General features: G+C 34.9%; 1 protein-coding gene across 1 annotated transcript; it reads left to right on the plus strand.

Annotated features, from left to right (window-relative positions):
• The first annotated feature begins 7,175 nt into the window (after positions 1-7,175).
• LOC132060736 (FBD-associated F-box protein At4g10400-like) lies at positions 7,176-11,604 on the plus strand. The gene is made up of 6 exons (XM_059453685.1): positions 7,176-7,325; positions 7,514-8,422; positions 8,516-8,671; positions 10,460-10,501; positions 10,633-10,674; positions 10,757-11,604. The coding sequence occupies exons 2-6, from the start codon at positions 7,526-7,528 to the stop codon at positions 11,114-11,116; spliced, it is 1,497 nt and encodes a 498-aa protein (XP_059309668.1). The 5' UTR covers positions 7,176-7,325; positions 7,514-7,525; the 3' UTR covers positions 11,117-11,604.
• The last annotated feature ends 12,720 nt before the right edge of the window (positions 11,605-24,324 follow it).

A 24,324-nucleotide genomic window follows, 5' to 3' on the forward strand; every position in this document is an offset into this window, starting at 1 on the left:
TTAAATAAAGTTCAAATGCATATAAATAAAATAAATATGACTATTGATCTGACATCTCATCTAAATGTTGTTTTATAGTACATACAAATACAAAATAAATAATATAAAATGATGAAATTTCTAAAGAAAAACATATACTTTAAATAACAAAAAGAAACAAAAATATAATCATAGTTCGAAATAATCTCTCTTGATTGGCTAAAATAGACTAGTAAAATAAATATTATTCTTAAAATACTAGACTAGTAAAAGGGACGGAGGGGGTCATTTATAATTAAGGGTTTTTTTGTCGGCAAATATGCTAGAAAAAACATACTTCTTAACTATAAAAAATATGTAGACAATTTACATGAAGAATGGTGAAAAATAAAATCAATGTTTAAGAACAACAAAATATTTCAGGAATAAGAAATTTGTATATTTATGTTAATTATCAGAAAGAACAACTGTGAAACCACTCCTCGATCTGAACCGACACTAACAATGAGAGATGATAGTTAGGCAAGTGCATGACACTAGACACCCCAGTATAAGTGCATAATAGATTGATATGAACATTATGACACGAATTGTCCCGTAGTAAAATCAATTGTCGTCGATGCCTTTTTCTCGGTTCTTTCCTCCATTACCAGAGTTCGAAGAAGAAAAAAATAAGAGTGCCCTATGAAGAATGTTGTAAAAATTCATAATAGAAGCTGGCCACAACAATAATGAAAAGATCAATAGTGGATAAAAAAGCCAAGTCATATTCTGAAAATAATTAATATTCTTTAAATATTATCCGCAATGACACCTATTCTAATACTACTAGTTAAATACTTTTTAAAAAGTCATATGTGCAACGGTTTTCTTTAATTGGTAGAAATATTCAATAGCTCTATTATTATAATTGTATAATTTAATTTTAACTAATTTACACAAATAATTTAGTCACGTGTGGGACTACATTTTGGATGTGTTGTTGTTGTTTGTAATTTAGCCATATTTTTAGATCCAAACTCAATATTCGCTATATATATATATATATATATATATATAAAATTACTAATTTATGCATCCACTAATTCTTTTCCTAGAGTTAAATATAAAGAGTGATGACATAATTTAAAAAGATTTAGATTTCCAACATTAGGTGTAAAAGTCGGTAATTAGCGACTAATAGTATGACATTTGAAATAAATGTCATAATATTTTCGACATTTGTATCAAATGTCGTTATTTTAACGACATTTTACGCCAAAAATCATTGTTTAGCGATATTTTACGCCAAATGTCATTATTTTAGTGACATTTTTTGTCAAATGTCGCTATATTTACGACATTTTACATCACATGTCATTATTTTTACGACATTTTTCATAAATGTCGAGAAATTCCTTTTTCCCCGACATTTATTTCAAATGTCACTAAATAAATGTCGTCGTATCTCCACTTTCTTGTAGTGTTGGTAAATGTTATACCCCATTTTAACCGGGTTAAATTAGAGTACAACATATTGGTGATTCCTAAATTAATTAACTAATTTAAGGAGTCGCCACCTAATTAATTTAGAGGTGAATTAGGACACCTATCAATTACTTAATATTAACTCCGTTTAAAATCTACTAAAACTAAGATTCTAAATGAGGGTCCAATTAATCTAAAGGAAAGGTGTTAAACACCCTTTAAGATCCGTATTAAAACGGTTAACCAGCCGGACTTAGATTGATTAAATAAGGCTAAGAAAGTCATTGAAAACTTTGTATATCAAATTACAGGTCATGTGTTTTTATTTTTTTATTTTTAAGAACCATCAACTATTGGATTTAAGACATTAACTTTAAAAAATACACTTGAACAAAGTGAGCAAAGATTTCCAAAAAAACGTCATTTTTTCTTTTTCCAGAGAAAGCTAATAATTTGAACTTCTTTTTAATAAAGAAAGATGATACATAAAAAAAAAAAACAAAAAAAAAAAAACTCTTGACTCAAAGTTGAGGAAAAAGATTCACCACATCTAAGATTACAAAAATTGGTTTCCAAGTCGTGAAATAACAAACATGAGTTATATACACCAAAAGCTATTTTTTATGACTATTTCAGCATTACTATTCAGCAAGAAACATCCTTGATTATAAAGATTAGGTACCACCAAAAAATTAATTAAGAATTAATTAAAACACTTATTTTAAAAGTCTTCTAGTTAGGACTTAGTCATGGAAATAAGCTATTGTTACAGTTCTAATGGAGATGAAAAGAAAGCGGTAAAAATCTTGAAGTAACAATGATAAACAGTAATTAAAATAACTAAAGTAGCTTAGTGAAGCGCTTCAACCAATAGCCAAAAAAAGGAAGACTCCATTATTCTTTCACTGTTTATACAGTGCAAGAGATTAAGGGAAATTCCTAAGCGGGATATGCAACGGTGGTGATCGACTCCATGATCGGGTTTAGGCAAGTCTCGGATTAAGACTCCATGTTTGCTCCGATGTACACATGTAAACAAAGATGAGGATGGAAATAAGGATTATAATGCAAGATATAAATATAAACATCTAATGGCTGGAAACCAAACAAAATTCTTTGCACAAATAAGCCGTATAACTTCAGGTATGAAACTATCAAACTGAATATATATATTTGACTAAGTTGCCTGATGTTTCCACGTTTAGCCTATAGGATTCTAAGAACATTCTTTCCATAAATAATTTTCACTGATAAATAACTACAGTATCCTAGAGATATTAAACAGATTCAATAAAAGAAAGATTCTAAAATATGATTTCTCAAGAGTTGAAACATATGGAGCAAAAACTCAAGCATCATACTTGCTGAGTAAGAAGTCGGATTTAAACATGTGTCCATTTGAACATGCTACACTTAAACAAAGAGATTAAGAGCAAAGGATACATGTCCACATACATGAATAAAACTAAAAGAGACTCAAGAATAGACATGACCATCTGGATTATAAAAATGTTTCCACATCGAGACACACTACATGTTTGCATTTTCTTTATTTTCATATAAATGTGCAGAATAGCTAAATAAATTGATAAGCATAATTTCTAATACATGTTTCCATCACAAAGCTTCATAAACACATACAACTACATGATCTGAGATATTTTTTTAGAAGAGACCAACTTTCACAATCATACTTTTACAGAACAGAGGAATCCAACATATATATTTTATGGCATGCTATTCAAAATTTACACCAGAAACAAACTAGCAAACATAAGAAATATTTCAATATACAAATATCCTAAAGCATGATTTCTAAAATGCAGTAATTTAACAACAAAAACTGAACGGAGTTAAGTCAGATTTACCTTTCCACGGTGCAATGAACTGGGGCTTTGAGATCTTAGATCCACTACTACTCCACCAACAAAATGAGAAGTAAAATTTGTAAATAAACTAGAGGAGATAGACAAGAGTCGAGAGATTTTTTATGGTTTCAAAACTTTTTTCTTTTCGGCTCAGATCCTAAGGGTTGTATTTATAGGTGAAGAACTAGGGTTTTAACTCTCATTTTTTGGGCGGGATTTGAGACATGGCCTTTTGAATATTGAAATTTGCTCAAGAATGATCCAAAATATGGCAGAAAAGGATGAAACGAATTGTCCTTTCTCTTTAGAATTGCAGCGATTTGGTCAACATAATGCTGAAGTTTTTGACGTTTAGTGGGAGAATTCGAAAATATAGGAGAGAGCGAAAAAATTTGCATTAAAATGGTGAAGCCATTTTCTGCATCAGAGAGAGGAAGGTCAAATATTTGCCTAAAATGAGAAAAGAAGAGGCTTGGGGTGAATACAGCTGAGAATAATATTAGGTTTTAGGGTGTCAAATGGGCTAACTTAATGGGTTATTTCAGATGAGTGTAAATGGGCCATGTGGTATATTTATGGAAGATACATTTGGGATGCTCTTTTCCTACCTCAAGCATTTTCTTGGGCTTACTTATCTTAATAATTTATACATGTTATACTTGTACTAACTATTTACTACATATATTGTATAGCCAAACATATATATGCACATATAAAGATACTAATAAAGTAATAAGAAATAGTAATATAAACTATAATTGTAGTGATTAGCGTAATGATTGTAATAGTACTAATAATACTAAAACTGATAACAAATTATAGAAAGAGTTATAATTAATGTATCTACAATACTAATGTTTTAATAGTAATAAGAGTGATAATAATAGTACTCTCAATATAATAGCAGTAGTAAAATTATTAATAATCATAATAGTAGGTAAAAATACATTATTAATGACTAGGAAGCATAAAGAAATTAATTAGAGGAAAAGCGGGACAAAATTGGGTGTCAACAGTAAATGCCTCTGTTGGCCATTCAACCGGGACGGCTGGCAACAACATCTGTTCCTTTTGGAACCTTATAAGAAACTCATGAAGCAACTCAACATTGCCTTGGGCAATCTTGAAGATAACTGCTTTCCTTGTTGACACCTTCTTTGCTCTAGAATGTGTTTTGATAAAAGCATCTGCAAGCATTTTGAAAGAACGAATCGAATGCTCCGGAAGCACTGAATACCAAGTAATTGCCACTTTAGACAATGTTTCACCAAACTTCTTGAGTAAAACGGATTCAATCTCGTCTGGCTGCATATCATTCCCTTTAATGGCACATATGTATGAGGTCACATGCTCCTGAGGATCTGTGGTCCCATCATATTTGGGTAGATCCGACATTTTGAACCTCTTCGGGATCAATTTAGGCATTGCGCTTGGTGGGAATGGCAACTGCACATATCTCTTCGAATCCGACCCCTTCAGTACTGGCGGAGCTCCTAGAATCTGGTCTATCCGGGAATTGAATGCCTTAAATTCTTTTTCATTCCGATCCAATCGACTATTTAATTCTTCCTCATTCTTTTCTAGCCGATCGGAAAGGGCCTCCAGGTATTGCATAACGGCCGACGTAGTTTTTCCACCCTGGGTATCACTGCTGCTTTCGACGTGCTGAGCATTTACATTGGGTAGGTTTGTTCCAACATTCTCCTCCCAATGCTACCCAGGATTTACAGCTCCCACTTCTTCTTCATGTTCACCATTAGGAATTAAATCATTTTTCGTATGCTTGGATCCACGAGGGGAAATCTGGGTTTGATCAGTCCTCGCTCTGACTTCTCCTGTTGCCGGATCTCTTTCTTGCGCATTAACATTGTTCAACACTCCATCAACTTGATTTCCAGTGTTTGTCATTGTCAAAACCTACCTGGTGACAAAGATTTAAAAGTGATAAGTAAAGTAATTAGAGCAACAAAACAATATCACTATTATCCTTAGCCCCACGGTGGGTGCCAAACTGTTTACCCTAAAAAGAGTACAGTTTAATTTGTTTGTGGTTTAAAGGATACGTGAATTGATTTGTTATAAAAAATGAATGAATAGTTGATAACAAGTAAGAAAATCAATTTAATAAGCCACTATAAAGTAGAAATGAGATAATTGTGCTTGGGCTGGTATGATCCTCGAAGAGAATTCTTTGATAAGTTTTTCTCCGGTGGAGCACTTGCACGCCTTAGCCTTTGTTAAATAAATGATGATCCAGAGCAAAAGAATAGTAAAACTATGCAAATTACAAGGACTGGATTCTATAACTAACTGTAAGAAAGTATTTCGATGCCCCTTACAGTGAGCTATTAGGCTCTTTTTATAGTTGATAATCACCAGATTTGAGTTGTAAATCTAGCTTAATAATGGCTAATAATAGACAATAAATGCTGCTTTAATTCTAAATTGTAACGTTTGCTTCGAATATGAACTGGTCATATAATGTTAATCTTCCATTAATGACCCGAGATAACTCCCTCGGAAGGTTCACTCCGGGTTTATCTGGGAATTCCCATTCCGACCAAATGAAAAGACTAAGCAATGTTTCACTTCCAACTGCCACGTGTTCCGTTCCCATTATGCCACGTGTTGAGCTATATCTTGCCTTGTATACAACAATAGCATTGTGTGGCGTTGGAGAGAAAGGAGTTGCTGTGGCATTGTTGCATTTTGTGAGCATTTAGAGTTGTATGGTTTGTTTTTGGGTATTTTTTTTTTTTGTTAAGAGAAGTAGAAGTGAAGAGGAAGAAGAACATGGAGAGGGAGAAGTAAAGAATATGCATGTGACAAAAAAGAGAGAAAGGAAGACCCAACACAATGTGATGACGCTAAAGAGAAAAATAAAATAAGTGGAAAAGAAAAGGTGATCTCATCATGTACATCAAGGAATTAAATAAAATAGGCGGTTGCTGCTATGTTGGTTGAAAGATGTGTTTGTCAAATTTAATTTTCAAAATCAATGGAGTATTTTTGTTGCAAATTCCTACTCCTTCCGTATCAAATTATTTGTTGTTTTTTCTTTTGTTTTACTCGCCCTTTAAAAAATATTAGTGAGGACTAGGAGGGATATTCGACTAATTTTGGATTTGGTTCCGCTCCATTAGTCTTTGCTCAAGTAATTATCAATACACCTCTGGATGGCTGACATGTGGACTTATAAGAATGAAAGGTAACTTGCGATTGCTTTGTAGCTTAGTTTCTATTTTTAATTGTATTCTTTATTAATGATAATGTTAAAAATTGGACCAAGATCTGCTCAATCCGCTTAATTATCTGTTTTTTTGTTCTTATTCCTATTTTTATTTTAGCTAATAATGTAATTAAATCGACCCAATTTTCTGAATGTATTGAATTCTAATACTCCCTCTGTTTCAATTTATGTGAACCTATTTCTTTTTTAGTACGTGTCAAAATGAATGACCTCTTTCCTAGTTTGGAAACAAATTCACTTTATGAATGATTTACAACCACACAAATATTCAAGACTTATTTTGAATCATAAGTTTCAAAAGTCTTCCCTCTTTCTTAAATGTTGTGCCCAGTCAAATGAGTTCACATAAATTGAAACGGAGGGAGTACTAGTTTTAAATTTCTTGAGTAAAATCTTCCCTTTTTAATTTTTTTTATATATGACCCACACCATGCCCTAAAAATGTTACCATAACATGGAGGTAATTACAGCAAGGTCTTCTAGTGAAATTTTTAATTAAGCTGATGAATAATAATTAGTAAATACATACACACAGACACAATTAGTAAAAGTCCCACAACCAAAAGGAAAAGGAGAAAAAAAGAAAAGCTAGCCGAACTCCATACGGACTAAGGGAGCGGAGCTGAGCCGAACCCAGTGATAAAAGTCAGGGTTTAAAAAGCAAAAAGAAAAAAAGAAAGAAACAGCCAAAACAATACGAGGTACCACAGCCGCCATCACTGGACTAACACAACACCGTACCACAGTTGTCTTTGAATAAGGTACTACTGATTCAAAATACAAATTCTTATGAATGCTACTTGTGATTTCTTCACTCAAGCATTCCTTGATTTTAGTTAGTAGTGATTTCCTTCCAAAGTTGTGATGATTTACACTTCTGTTTTCAGTACTTGAACTAGAATCCTCTGTTATAAATTTCTCTTTATTTGTGAATTGTGTTTTTCAACAGTGCTTAATTAAGATGGAGCCTCTTCGTCGCTATATCAAGCGTCAGAAAAATCATTCCAAATGCAGGATTAACAACTTACCTGATGATATGCTTATTGTCATTCTTTCCCGTTTGAACTTCCATGAGGCAGCACGTACCTCTATTCTCTCACAGCGATGGAGATACTTATGGGAGCATACATCTTGCAGTCTTGAATTCTATAATAACAAGACATATACGTCGCGACGAGCCGAAAGGTTTATAACTTCAGTTAATCAAGTCTTGAAATTGCATCAGGCTGCATCTATAGAGCAGTTCAAAGTTTGTTTTTACTGCCCGGTATTTTCTATCGCAGAAGAGCAACACAAACGCGACCGTTCTATTGATGCCTGGATTCGTTTTGCAATAGGAAAACAAGTCAAGGTGTTTGAATTGGACTTGGCCACAAAGCCTAGGCTTGTATCTCCTACCACTTATAGCATTCCTCACGTGAAAAAGTTCTTGTCCATTTCCGGCGGCCAGCTAAAGTTGCTGACAACTCTCAGGACTCTTAAATCTGTTCGATTTGTTGGTGTCAAAATAACACAACAAGTTGTTCAATACCTTTTATCCAACTGTCCCTTGCTGGAGCAACTGTGTATTTCAGCCTCAGATTCTCTCAAGAAATTGGTGGTTCGTGGTTCATTACCTAAGTTAAGGTCCGTGGAAATATCTCGTTGTGAACATTTGAAGACTATGAAGGTTCGTGCTCCAAGTCTCGTGTCGTTTACATACATCGGATGCTTTATCCCTGAGCTTTCCGAGGAAGGTCCCTCCCTATCTGAGCTAACTATTGGAGGATTTTGCGCCTATTATTTTATTATGCGGGCTCCCATGTATTCGAGCTATTGCAGCAACCTGAAGAGGCTTAAACTCGAAGTGTCTTCCGAGGTTGTATTATACTTCACCAACCCTCTTCTTGTCCTCACTTGTATTTTGCATTCAAATAAATTGCTAACATAAATCACTTCAAAATCGTGTTAGGTATCTTCCTTATGCAAGGTGATTCCCGATGAATTTCATCTATTCTGCCATCTGAAAAAGTTGGAATTAGATATCACCATAATGTTTGGTGATGGCCTTTGCTTCTTCATATTCTTGATCAATTGTGCTCCTCGTTTGTCCAGATTAACCATCCGGGTAAATATTCTTACCAGATACTGTGTATGCTTCACCTCTCACCAAGCCACTTTCTTGCCTTATGTAAGTTGTTTGTTTAATAACGTAATGATGGTTTAACCATACTAAATTCTGGGCACGCGCGATGCGCGTGTACAGCCATATCGATTAGTAATATTTTTAATGCATTTGGTTTATAAAATAAAATTTAGATGAAAAAAATGTAAGCTAATGAAAATGATGAAAGTTTATCCTGCTTAGCTAACTCAATAAAAGAAAGAAACCTATCCCACACAAATTCTCTTGTTGTTATTTTAACTAGTTTCTACATACATGCCTCGCACGTAATTCCCAGACACGGGATGAGAAAAGTTGGAAATCAAAACGTTAAATGTAAGATACGATATTAAAAGTATACAACATATATAGATGCAACTAATAGTTTACGTAGTATATTTGAATATTTATAATAAAAAATGTCTTGATTTCATGCCATGTATAAAGATATAAAAGAAGTTACTTTTTATTCAAACTATATTATCATTATTATATTTTTATTGGTTATTTGTATGTATAAAATGTGGGAGGTTCCGCTAGCAGGCTTGAGGCCTTTGACGAGATAAAAGGCCTCAACCATTTCTTCTATACTAACAAGGATTTGAAGAACAAGAGTTTGCTCATTAGAAAACTTTTGCAAGGCATTGACAAACTATTACACATACACATAAGTTGTATTAAATTTTAGGTAGTAGCTATCAAATAAAATTATTAAAAAGCTTAGTTCTAGATGATTATAATGATTATCATTGATTCAAGAGTGTACTCTAGCGGTCAACTAATGGCCGAAGACTAGGATACAAATTAGATGAATTCTTCACATCTTCCTAAGCGTAACTACCGGAGTTTCTTATTCTCTAGAAGGAAATGCTTCATTTACATACTCTGGTTCATAAATAGAAAATTTATGCAAGCTCAAAAATTTAGCTTATAAAAACACGCCAGAAGTTGCTTGGCCAGCTTGGCCAGAGGGTGTTTGGACGAACTTCATTTTGAAGCAGCATGATATCGTTTGAGGCTCTTTAGAATTATTAAATTCTAGTTATCATGCCCACTTGCCCCATGGGCTTTGGTTCAACAACAAAAAGGTAGTATAGCGCAGGATGTGTTGTAGCTGCACGTCACTAGTTTGAGTCCTTACTAGTGAACCAAGTATGGTATTTAAGTGTATAAGGGAAGATGAGCAGACCCATTATCCACCAAGTTTTAAAGCTAGAAATATCGAACTTTCAGATTATCCCAAAAAAGAAAAAAGTTATTACACGTACTTGGGGCCCTCTAATATCTTCAATATTATTTTTTTACCTAGTGCCTAAGTGAGGAAAGTTGCCGGTATTTGTACTAGTGGGGAGATGCAGGTGGCCGGTGGAATAGCCTAGATGTATGCAAGTTAGCTTGAACACCACCGCTATATTTTATACGGTGGGATGGATCCTTCCGGATTGACTATTAGGCAATCAGGTAAGTTGTAATGGTTTACTGAAACATGTGGGCGGATGGTGGCACATAAAGTCTCTAGCAACTTTGTATTTGCTGTTCCTATCACCATTTCTCTTCCTCTTTTTCCCTCTCTCTTATTCGGGTTCTAACTATTGTTATAATAGGTAGAGGTAGTCTATTCACAAGGTATTTATTTTTATCATATGATTTTCTTTACATTTTTTTAATTTTATTGTTGATTTTCTTCTTATTTCTTGGTTTAAACATCTTAACAGTTCTCCTAATATGCCTTCTTATTCTTCTTTGTGGCAGTTATCATTCCTTCCTTTCTTCATTGGCGGCATTAAGAGACACGTAAGCGGAATGTTATCTAGCTAGTTTACAGAGCTTTCTAGAGATTCATTAGTTCAATTTTTTATCCTGTCTTGCTTTGATGCATCAATCTCGTTTTCATTTTCAAGCATGGCTTGTATTTTCTTTTTTAGGCTGTACGGGGGTATGGAATTCTCAATGACTTGTTTGAGAAGGTATGTTGGATCATCGCTAACCTTTTCTTTTCAGAAACTTTTGGGTCTAAAGTTGATAAGAATTGCAAGTTTATTTTTCCAGGGCATGGCGGAAGCACGCGCTGCTGATCGTATAGCACAAGAAGCTATGACATTTTGTCATAAAAGTCTAAAGGTAGTGAAGTTGGTTGGTTTTATTGGGTCTACAAGTGATTATGAACTTGCTTTGCATTTGCTGCGAATTGCTGGATCTCTCAAGAGAATGATCCTTTGTTCTGATTATGCCGATTTTGATGATCTAAATGAGTTTTGGCCACGCTCCATGAGGAAGAAGGCAATCCGAGAGTGTGCTGATCAGCTTAAAGCAAATTTATCTCCCAGAGCTGAATTGTTGACATATGGCCCTGGTTTTTCAAGAAGAGAATATAGCACTGGAGAAGTGATAACCCCTACGGAAAGATAGTTTGCTGCCATCCTAGACACCAGTCTTATTAGCCCATGGAAATTATCTAAACCGAGCGGATCAAACCTTTCTTCTTCCTGGTCAAGCAGATGCGGAACCTTATTATTTAGCGGCTCTCCGAAGTCAGAGAGATGGGTGGGGCCTTTCTGCTAGGATGGACAAAGCGCTTTCATCACCATTAAATTCATTTAAACGACATGCATATTTACTACGACTTCTTTATTTTGTCTTTAGTATTGTTTTTATTATTTTAAGAGAAACTTTGTTGGATAACTTATGTATGTTCTTTGATGAACTTTCACCTCTTTTTTAACTATTGAAATTATATGTAAGCGTTTGAGTTTCCGAGTCCCAAAGCTAATGTTATGTTACTTTTAACATCTTAATCGGGGGCATTTTATTGTGATAGCAGGACTCTAGTTGAGAGAGGCCAATTAATCAATCATCTCATTTATTTAAAATACTGTATATGTTGGTTTTGTTTCTGACTCTTTTGTTTTCTTTAAATTCATTGGTTTGGCTATTTAATAATTTATTGGCTGTTTATAATTATGATGGAGAGGTGCTCCTCTTTTTAGGAGGAATAAAACAAAGGGTGGAGTGGTAAATGTTCAAATCATGTATAATAAAATATGATAGAATTTCCTCTGAAAATATACGATACTGCGTTTGTACTTTGTATCACATTTATTGGGATTTGGTAGAGGAACAAAAAAAATCAGAACCTGTAAGTTTTGCAACTAGCACTCGTATTTTAACTTTTGATAAAAAATTTAAGGAAAGGCATCTATAAATTTCTCATCTCCTCGGACGAGAGCGATGATTTTTTAGCATTTTACAATTTTTTTTTTTAGTTTTCTGATCCTTTTACAAGATATTTGAAAAAAAAAAAAAACACATCAGAGATCTGAAAATGACATATTCTTCAATTTAAATTGTAAGAGGACAAGAGATCTCATTTTCTTTGACGAAGATATTTTCTTAAGTTTTTTTTTTTTTTTTTGTTTATCGAAGTTCTTTCAAAAAAATGGTGTACTAGAGTACTTGAACATCGTCCATGGATTATTTTTGTTTGGTTAAGAGAGGAAGCAGGGGGGAAGAAAAAGTATAATCTTTTGACTAGTATAAATCTACGCTATCTTGAGGAAATTTTCACAACTAAATTATATAAAATGAGGTCATAAAAAATTCGACCTCTCAAACTTTGCCACTTGAAATTTCTTTTGAGGTATACTGAGTTTATTTACCTAGGTATACAAAATTATACAAATATTTACCTTTTTTTTTTATACAAATATTTACCCGATTTAGCAGTAGAACCTGTTTTTTATAAGTGCGAGAGTTTTTGTACAAAATATTTACAATCGGGTCAAAACATACAACTTACATACAATTTGCTTACTACCTTTTGTTGTATAAAATCAGGTCAAAACATGGAACTTGCATACATTTATGTGGTTATATGTATTTTTTGTACGTCGTTTATACGTATTTTGTATGTCGTGTGTATGTTTAATGACCCGTCCGGTCGTTTTAAGATCCTTTTTCCCTAAATGACATTTCTCATAGGTTACAGAGATAATGGTAAAAAACACACCTCAAGTATCACCTTTTCTTGAGTTTCCGACCTGAACTATCAAGTGTGAGAGTTTCCTACCAAAACTGTCGTCAATTAGTTTGCAAAACATACCTCTACTATCAGTTGTTCACTTTCCTACCTAAACTATCACCAACTAGTTTACAAAACACACCTCAACTATCAATTGTTCACTTTTAGTGAGTTGTGTTTTGTAAACAAGTTGGTGATAGTCCAGGTAGGAAAAGTGAACAACTGATAGTTGAGGTGTGTTTTACAAACTAGTTGATGATAGTAGGAAACTCACACCTAATAGTTCAGGTAGGAAACTCAAAAAGGTGATACTTGAGGTATGTTTTTTATCCTTAATAAATGTGGATTATGAATTGTGGGGATGGGTGACAAAGATCCTGAGACACCCGAATGCGTATCGGAGAAAAAAATAATCAAAAACTAGAGTCTTTGAGAGAAAAATAAGACTTGATTAAAATCAACATTCAGGGTAAACAGACTCAGAATTGAGGTTTGAAAGTTCCTCTAGGCCAGGATGGTGATTTATGACTTAGATGGATAATTTGGACGAGTCCTGAGGGGCTTAGGTGTGATTTGGACACTAAAGTCGCATAGTAGTTAAAATGAAGATTCAGAGTTGACCACGGTCAAATATGTTCTTAACCGATTTGAGATTGGTGTTTTGAGAGTTCCAACAGTTCCATAGGTGTAACGACCCGTTTTGTCTTTACCGTGATTATTCCGTTTTTGCTCTCGTTGACCCGTTCCTGAATCTCGTTAGAACTATTTGGACCCGAGAAAATAGTTGCCAGGGCTTCCTAGGCGTTGTTTTTGAGTCTTGGAACACCTTTTAGGAATGTGAGTTTAAGCGGAAACCGTTTGACCTAGAGTTGACTTGTCAACGAAACCTCTGTTGGGAAATCCGAGGCCACGGGTGAGTTCGTAGCGCATTTTTTTATATGTCTGCGTATCTAGTTGTATGTTTCGGGCCTCGGGCGATTGTCGGATTTCGGGATGAAATTGTGAAACTTGGGAAAAATTTCTGGTGTCTGGTGTCCGCTGTAGCGCACCAGGACCACTGCAGCGGTAAGTCGAGTTCCTGGCCTTCGCCGCTGTAGCAGTCTGCTCAGCCGCTGGGGCGGCACCGCTGGAGCGGTAAGGGCGACTGCTGGAGCGGTCGACGAGCAGTTTTTCTTAGTTTAAAAACCTAAAATCCTAGTCATTATTTCTATTCGGACTTTAGAGCTTTGTGGAGGCGAATTGGAGGGTTTTCAAGTGATTTCTTCCCTAAGGTAACATTCTTACCTTATTATGGTTTCATTAACCTCTCTTAATCATCTAGCATAATATAGAATCCACAGAATCTAATGGATCTTCAAATGGGTTCTTGAGTTAAGTTCTAAATCATTCTTGGTTTCTAGAATCTTCCTAAGTAGTAAGTTTAGTAAGATTAATGTTGAATATGCTTGAATATGTGGGGAACAAACAAGCTAGATTCATATTTTCCATAAAAAGCTTAAGATTAAAAGAAGGGTTTATATGGGTTTTCTCCCTAATGAGTTCTTGGCATTAGAATCTTGTATTATTGGTTGGGTTAGCTTCATTAAGCATGGATTTGATGATTATAAGTCATGCAAACATGTTTCTCCCATTTTAGTGATAAAATTGTGGGATTAAAGTTAGGGTTCTTAGACCCAAATTTGGGGGTTTTCACATTAATGATGATTTGAGAATTAATTGAGTATTCCTATGATTATAGTAATGGGTTTTGACCTTTTGGTATTGAATTTGGTATTTTGAACATAAAATTCCCGTTTTGGCCTTGAGACCCATTTTTCCTAAATTAAAGGGTGGAATTTAACTCGAATAGAAAGTAGTCAATATGGATATCATTCTCCGTGGTTTCTTACATAGAGTTTACATGTGAATAGAGTTTGATTATTTGGAGATGCTTCAAAAGACAAAGCAAATGTGTGGGTTCGTGGGACCTGTTCGGCTACCAGGTAGGTTACGGCTTCCCTTTCAGTAGACTTCGGTTAGTTTTCCATACTTATTAGAAGGAACAGAGAATGCATGTGTAGGAATTGGAGATTTGGGATGGAATCCTAGGATGGTATTGTTGTGTGATTTGTATGTTCGGGCTTGTGGCCTGTAGATTCTTTAGGATGCTTGATTTGGTTTTTGTGAGTATCGGTGGATTTTATGTGACTTGGGAGTAGTGGGTGATACCTATTTTCTGTGTCTCACGATGAGAATTTCCGTAATATGTGATTAAGTGTGTTATGCTATTAATAGTGAATCTAGTTGATAAATGGAAGGATAAAATGTACCAACGATTGCGATTGAGTTCTAGACTGAGTCGTAATGAATGCCTTGTGACTAGGAGCTGAATTTATTTGTCCTAAGCTAGTAGGCTAATAAAGGAAGAGCGGTAACATTGTACTGCGACTGATTTGACCTATTGTGTTGGCTTGATGTCACGAGTGAGTAATTGGTATTGTGAATTGTTGTTACAACTTGTTTATGTTATGGTGGTCCCTTAATTTGATGTTGATACGTGGATAGAATTCCATATGAATTGTGTAAATATTGATGATAGTGTTGGCATACCCTTGATGGTATTGGTGACTCTGATATTTAGTTGGCGTACCCATGTTGGTACTTGTGACTCTGATATAGTGTTGGCACACCCATTGTTGGTGTTTGTGATTCGGATATATTGTTGACGCACCCATTGTTGGTGTTTGTGATTCGGATATATTGTTGACGCACCCATTGTTGGTGTTTGTGATTCAGATATATTGTTGGCATGCCATTTTTGGTACCTATGATATTGAGCATGATTATTGATGTGATACATGCATTGCACGCACTCTTGTTTTCATGATACACTGTGGAGATACTGATGATACTTGATGAAAAACTGTGATGAGCTGGGCTCGATTTTTACTTGAGTGACGTGAGATGGCCGCTATTCGATGTTAGTTCCGGAATAATTGATTGAGTGAGTGCATGGACTCCGTGGGTCCCCCAGAGAGGTGCCGGTGAGAACCCCCTATGGGCAAAGATTCGGGGTCCGGTTGGTCTGTTGGGCAAAGATTCGGGACGGGTGGCACTTAGACTTCGCGAGTCACACTGGATTGTGCTACCGAGATGTCGATATTTCCGTTCGGAGTACATGTGTACACAGCATTGGCATGACATTGCGTTGCATTCATACATCATTGCATTATGTCTTGTTTGAGATGATTTTGGTGTTTACTTGTGATGTTGGATTCGGATTGATATATTGAGACTTGGCACAATTGGGACTAGATGCTACTTAGGCGATGATGTATACTTGTCTTCGATTATCTGTGACTTTTACTGGTTGGTTGTCTTGTGGATCGCTCGTAGGATCAGTTGTATGTTTGGCCTCTTAAGGATGTAGAATAAAAACGAATGGTATTAATGATATATGATTATCGTGATATTGTTGTGGATCTGGCTTGTGGTTATTAGCACAAGGTGAATGAGTTGAGGGTCTTGGTGTCATGTTGTACGATAAATAGACGTAGGACTTGACTTAGTTGTTGTTCATGTTTATGTGACTTCTTTTACTGATATGTGTTTCTAACCATTGTCAGCCTATGATACTTACTCAGTACTCGTTGATTGTACTGATACTGCTCTTGCTACACCCTTTTCGGGAGTAGAGTGTTTCAGGTGATTGATTGCATCATCTTCGGAGATGCGCGGTGCCTAATCTGAAGGCCGCCTCCCACTTCATTCCGGGACGAAGGTTGGTTCTTATAGTGTTGTTGTAATCCGTACTATTTAGTCGCTCTTGTACTAGCCTAGATCAGGTCGTGGGAGCTTAAAAAGAGTCTTTATTTATTTAACGGTTGTTAATATCCAATATTGGAGTTATTTAGGTAATTGATTTCCGCTGTTAATTGTACTTAGTTATTGGAATATTCAAATTGTGTTTACTTGATTAATGTGTTGTTGATGGAGGGTTCGCCTACCGAGGAGGGAAAGGTAGGTGCCCGCGCGACCCTAAATTGGGTCGTGACAATAGGGGGATTGGGTTGTTACATCATAGAACCTCCCTTCTCTCTCTCTCTATATATTTTTCTAAAGCAACTCGAAATAGACTTGACTCCAAAGTTATATATATGGCCAATTATCAATGATCAGTGGTGGCTCAAGGGGGAAGGTAGTTAAGCCTTTGTTTTAGGCTCCAACAAATTTGAGGCCCCAATTCTTTTAATTAATAGTGAATTTTGTGATTTTATTTTCGCTTTGATAATATTGTAATTTGTAGAATAATAAAAAAGTAAGAAAATTTTATTAAGAACAAGAAAGAAAGAAAAACTGCATACGTTTTATAGTTGAAATACATTATAATTTTGAATTAAACTACTCACATCTTCATATTCGTAAATAAAATTTTATACAACAACATCTAGCGGAATGTATTGCCAACACATCGTTAACATCTTATAGACTTGAACTAATCCGTACTAATATAAATAATAGCAACAATATTACTAATAAAGTATATTCTTTGGTTTTGTTTGTTTGTCAACTCTAGTCCGAATATCTATGGAATAGATTAGATTGGTACTAGGATTTTGCTATGTTTTTGGTATGTGTAGATATAGAATTCAACTTAATTTATTGATCATTACATATAATTCAATTAAGATATTGTATGAAAATATGATTTTTTCGATTCTCCTTTGAGAAAAGGAGGATTTTTGATTGGGTGGGTTCAAAGAAAAAGAAGGATTTTTTGTTTACCTTACTTACTTTCCTTTTCCTTATATCAATAACTCAATCAAAATGCAATTATCTCCAAGAACAAAAAGTCTGTTATGCTTAATACCTTTAGTTTGATCGGTATCTGTCTTAATTCGACCCACAATATTACTAAGTTCAAATACATGATTACCATCTTCTTGAATTAATCTTTACTAATATAAATAATAGCAATAATATTAGTACGTGAAGTTAAAGACTATGTTTTTAAGGATACTACACTTTAAAAAACAAATATGATAAAGAAAAAACATAACCTCGAATTAAAAAAATGACTTTAGGCCACTAAGTTTATTGAGCTCCCCTTGTCAATGATATAACTTTTGTATTCCTACTTTTGAGTTTTTAGGTATACTTTGAATTTGTCACGATTCTATTTCTTCTTCATCCACTTTTTATTCTCCTTCTCCGTTAAACCTTCTTTTGCCTTCTTGTTCTTCAGCATTTGACATTTGTTTTTCAACTTGAGAAGCTTAATCTCAAGTTTTTGAACATTGATCAACTGATTTTGACTAGTTATTCAGCACATACAACAAGACAATGTCAATCCGAAGATTTGACCACGCAAATTGCTTAGACGACATCCTCCTATAATGATAGAAATTACAAACTGTGAGAAAAATCTTAAATGCAAAGCACGGAGCAAAAAATTCACTCAAAAGCTTCACCATTAACATTTGCTCAATCTTTTGAAGGTCCGATAGTTGTTGTTCGAGACCTTTTAGCATTGTCTACTTCCAATCCTCACTCTGCCAAAATAGGCGAGGCCTTTGGATAGTTTTTGAGAGGGCTTCCTTGGCCTTCTCTACTTCGTTGAGGTAGGTGTGCAAAAGTCTCCATGCATAAGAGAACGTGGAGACAACCCCTACCTCCTCCAGAAGAGAGAGAGGCTCCTCATTGAGGTTTCTTCAGCCATGCTCCTTTGTTTTTCCTATGTACTGAGGCATAAAGAATGAAAATTCTGAAATCAACAACAGATCAGCAAGGCAATCAAACTGAAACCTTGAGGAATCAAGAATTAAAATCTCGAAATTAGCAATAGATTAGCAAGGCAATCAAACTGAAATCTAAGAACCTGCCCGCTGCAAGTAAGCGAGTGAGACAAAATCTCCTCTTACTTGCCGGTGAAGGCGTCGATGAAGGTAATTTGTAGAGATGAAAATAGGGGGAGGGTTTGCGAGACGAGAGAGAGAGAGAGAGAGAGAGAGAGAGAGAGAGAGAGAGAGAGATTGCAATAAGCATAGTGAACTCACTCAAAGTAAGAGCCTTTCGATGACCAATTCGCGATTTGAGGAAATTATTACGTTAACGTGTCAGAGAAGAGAGATATGCAGCGAGTGTGTTGTGTAGGAGAAAAGAGAGTGACTTTTTGAGTGATTGCATTTAAGTTGTGGGATCCACCACTCATCAAAGATAGTACATAACTTCCATGTGTTTGCTTGATTCACCACTCTAGAAATATCACATGTTGGATGAATATATTCTATCTAGTTACGACAAGAAACAAAATTCTCATTTTTCCGTTGTCACCTTTTACAACTTTTCTAGTAAGTCTATTCTTTTACTTCATATACTTATTGGCATAATTATTCAATTTACCAAGCAGTCAATCATATGACCTGACACTATATTATACCTAGTAACGAATTATGATTATAGCCTAACAAAGTTTGTTTTCGTGTTTGTGTTTAAGCTCATTATATTTTCTTCGTAATTCTATTTTTTTTTACTTATACATATACAAGAAGAATGCTATGATCTGTGGAAATATAAATATGATACTAAAGCAGAAATAAAGATACGGAAGAATTAACCTAGTTAATAATTAGTGAGCTTTTTTGTATCGACACAGATCTACTCTCGAACTCAACTCCGCCTACGTCCACAAACATGTGATACGTAGGGTATCCAAAATTTCTTTCATAGCCACCGCTAAAACTCTACTCACTCAACTCTTTTCACAATCTTATATCCCTTTCTATGTCCCAGTGTCGCCATAACTCAACACTGGGGCAATTTTTGAGAATCTGCATCGTGTCTAGTAGAGTCCTACTTATGGGTGTGTTGTGCGTCACATTTATAATTAGAAGGCTATAAACGTATGTTCCTTTCTCGAACATTCATGTCATCTATCTACAACCCTGCAAAGTTATAAATCCATAAATAACACTCTCCCAACATAAATCTCGAACTACATATGGCCTGATTCTCATGGGCTCGGGTTTCCATTTTAAAGGTCATTTTTGATTTTGAAAAGCCTTATGATGTTATGGGTATCATTAGTCTCGTAATATATGTAGAATAATATATTGTTAGACTTCGATCGTTCGGAAGCTTTTCGGAAGGGAAAGGCTTTGGCTTGAGGTTCGTGGCACCTGTTCGGCCTTTGATGTAGGTTACGACTTACTTATGTTTAGACTCCGATTAGGGACATGTATGTAGATGGTAGTTATTGGCGCGGAAAAAACATGATAGGCCTTCTATCACGACCCAAAATCACAGTCGTGATGGCATCCACACTAACCCCCCCGGTGGGCGTACCATCCCCTTATACCATTTACCTAATCAATTTACGAATCAACATAAATTATATGAACAATAATAAGTCTAAGTCATATCATAAATACTGAATTTGCGAAAAAAACTAAGTCATAATACATCTCCCCAGAAATGAAGCCACAATATAATAACAACTATATGTCTAGGAATAATACATAAGAAGCACTGTCTAGTGAAATGAGTAATAGACAATAAAAGATACTCCAGGGCTGCAAATTGGCAGGTAGCTCACTCTCAGAATCTCAGCAAAATAGCCTCAAGGCTAGAAACGGGTTCTCGATGAGGATCCGAGTTCAAACTCTACACTCAAATAAAGTGAACAAGAGTAGTATCAATACACACACGTACCGATAAGCATCATAAGACGACTAAGATTAGTTGACACATATGAAAACATAGAATCAACAAGTCAACGGGTAGGCAACAAATAACATCAAAGTTACAGAATATCACTAAACCAAGTCTTAGCCTAAGGTTAAGCTTCTACACCACAAGTCTGTCAAGTCCTCAATAATTCCTCAAAGTAAACAACAACACAAGTACAACTAACAATTTAGTGGGTCAATAATGTATGATAAGATAATGAGGCTTGCAATGCAAATGAGATGAATGTCTGCAATGCAATGTCCAATAACTCAAACCTGTAGACACATGCTGAGGACGGAAATATCAATGTCTCAATGGGCATGACCCATGAGGGACCCGTGGAGTCTATGTACCAGTCACTCTGCACAAAGCCCAGAGCTGACTTACCATAATACTAGCCGCTACGCACAAAGCCTAGAGGTGACTTTCATCTTTCAATTTTCTTTCTTTTTCAAACGTTTCCACAACCTTTTCCATCAAACTGTTCCATAATTCTTTCATCAACTGATTTCCACAACATTTCCACCATGTATGGATGTATGAAGGCAAGAATGAGAAAATCAAATGTAATCAATGCCAATGAATATGCCATGGAGATCACAAAGCACCATAAGCCAAATCAATTCTTGCATGAATCATCAACCATAAGGGAAACATATCAACTATTAAGTTTCAATCACTACAAATGAGTCTATAATGTCCTACACCACCAATATCACGTAATCAAATACACCACATGTTAATCAATGCATAAATAACAACGACAAGCCCGCGTAATCAGATATCATACCAAACTTATTAGATCAAAATTCCACACCATGTCCGAAGACCTATCATGCTTTCCCTATTAATACTACGTAAAACATGCGAATCGCTAATCAAAGTCTAATAAGATAAGCCATAACCTACCACGACAGCCGAACACGCTATTGACACCCAATTTTGTCCCTCCTTTATTTCAATTCATTTTCTTGAGCTTCTAAATTATTAATAAACTAAATATCTTATTTTTCTCCCTTACTTTATTACTATTGCTACTATTATATTATTATTGTTAAGTGTTGTTACTTTATTAATACCCTGTACATTGCTACTTACTTATTACATATTAATCATAAAACTAACCTAGATAATATTTCTACTTTATTATTACATTACCTATATATTTATAGTTTCTCTATTATTAGTAACTTTATAACATTAAATTATAGCTTATTACTATTAATTACTAATTGCATGATTATTCCATATATTTCCCAAGTTATTGATATAATGAAGCTCAAATAATGAATTAGGATAAGAGGAAAAGGATCATTTAATTCAGCCCAAAACAGCCCGCGTTTTACATCAAAATCAACCCACTATTAGAAAATCAAAACTATTTTCAGACCAGCCCAAAATCAGTCCTAAAACCCACTTGGACTGAGGCCCAATTCGAATTAACACCAGCCCAACCCAACAAAACAAATGCACATTTTAGTCTCTTTGCAATTTTCCCCAAAACCTAATTCCTCTATATCATATCAGCTGCACCCCTCTCCAAACAACCCCTCTCTCATCTCTTTCTCTTTTAAGCCAAAATACGACTTTTTTTTTTTTCATGTGAGAGGTTAGACCATCCCATTTTCGTGCAAGTTTCCCTACACCTATCCCAACATATCACAAAACGCACATGAAGCCAAATACATAGCAGATCCGGGGTCAGACCAAAACCTTACCATTTTGAGCACAAATCTGACCAAGTCACGTGAAGGGCTACAAGTTCGCCTGAAATCCTCAAGTGACCAGATTTCAAACTGCCATTTTGACCAAAGATTCCAAAATCTGAAACTCCATTATCCCGCCTAAGTTCTAATCTAACTTTCCCCTATAAATACAACTTTAAATCTTCAGCCGAAGGGAGTTTTTATTTTTTTTATTTTTTTTTTAACATCTTGAAATCTCACTATACACAACATTTTATCTTTTCACTACTACTCTAAACTTTTGAATCTTTTAAACTTTTCATTCATTGAGGTTCAGATCTGTTCATAACGAGAGAGTAGATTCGAGGCCGACGTCCCCGTTCACTACACCCACAAGAGGTCAGCGTAGTCTCTTTTACTTCGATTCCAAAGTTTCTGATGTGTTCGTGTTCCGTTATTCACTGTTGAAAGTGTTAGTTTTCTTTAGATTTTGTATGTCACGTATCATGAAAACTACCTGTTTGCTTCCTGTTTTATTATGATGCTTAAACATAAGACATGAGCTGTATTTAGTAACTTAATTTATCTATTAGATGTCATATATTTAGGTTGATATCTGATCTGTTTTGCTTAAACTATTTATCAACTTTATTGTGATGTCACTCGTCGGGTCTGTGAAAGATTGGTTGTGACAGTATGAGTTTTCCTTCATGTTATTTTCTTATACTTATTTTAGAATCTGGATTTTCTAGTTTAAGACTTTAATCTTCCTTGTTAGTTTTTGTAATATGGGAATGTCATTTAAGGCTAAGTGTTCAAATAATTCTTGACTGAATATTGTGTTTGAATTTGAAAGGAGTCTAATGTTGCATTAGGAAATATTATCGATTTAAGTTTGATGTCCACTTTCACTATCATCTGATGAGCATGTATTTTAAGGAGTTGTAATGAACCTATAATATTTATCTTTGGTATTTCAAATAAGGACGACATTTTGCATTTCAAATGATTAGCTTCACTTAACAATCTGTTAGCATGAGGTGGTTTTCTCATGTTTCCTAATCATCACGATATACAGGATAATTTTGTACAATATTACTAGCTATGTGATTTTCCGTTTGGCTGTTTCATTTCTCATGTCTGCTAAAGATTTCGTCCCTCTTCTAATTCACCTGTTTTTATTTTCTTTGTTTACATGGTATATGGAGCCGCAAGGAGTCTCTCTTTAAGACTCGATACCGCCACTAGGCCCGACAATAGCATCTCTTCCTCATTTTCCTTCCATCTGCAACAGAAATTCGAAAGAGGGGGGAGGGGAATAATGAATATTCTGTTACATTCCACTACTAAGTGTTTTGCTCAGTATTGTGAATGTTATTTTTTGATGTTGGTTTTGGTTCAGGTGCTTAAGAAAGTCTACAGTTGATCTAGAATTACTCACTTGGTAAAATTAGCATTTCTTGAACAAAGATAGGACTTGACATTTAGATATATGAAGACATTTAGATATATGAACCTAGCCACCTTAAGTTTGACTGTCCTATTTTCTATCTGTTAACCTCATTTTAGCTTTGGTCTTTTATTAACTGTAACCATTTTCCTTAAAAATTGATGACTTCTTGTTTGAAAAATTAATATGGCCATACACCTTTTTATGGACTTTGAATCAAAATGCCAAACTGATTTGAACTTGTACAAGAAATTTTAAAGTCTAGAAAATGAAATGATGTCTCTTTTAATACAAAGACGTTCCGGGAGGCTTCTTTATGCCCATTTGAACATTTTCATTTTTTGGAGATCAAGTACTGTTTTCCCTAGTTATCGATTTAATGCTAGTTTTCTGTAACTATCTACTTTAATTTTCATACTATTATATTACATATACTTTAAAGGCTAGTTTATTTTATTCTTGCCTACATTTTTACAACTCACATTTAAGCCTTGTTAATTTCAAGTCTGGCCGGTTAACCATTGTTAATGGATCTTAAAGGATGCTTAACCCCTTCCCTTTAGATTAATTGAACCCTTACCTAGAATCTTTAAGTTTCGTAGACCTTAAAATGAGTTAACTTTAGACAATAACTTTAATAAACTTTAGGTGTCCTAATTCATTATAAATAATTAGGTGGCGACTCCTTAACTTTAATTAACCCCGATATTACCGGAATGTTGTAAACCATTTTGACTCCGATTAAAATGGGGTATAA

This window comes from Lycium ferocissimum, chromosome 6, assembly GCF_029784015.1.
Source record: "Lycium ferocissimum isolate CSIRO_LF1 chromosome 6, AGI_CSIRO_Lferr_CH_V1, whole genome shotgun sequence".
Taxonomy (NCBI): Eukaryota; Viridiplantae; Streptophyta; class Magnoliopsida; order Solanales; family Solanaceae; genus Lycium; species Lycium ferocissimum.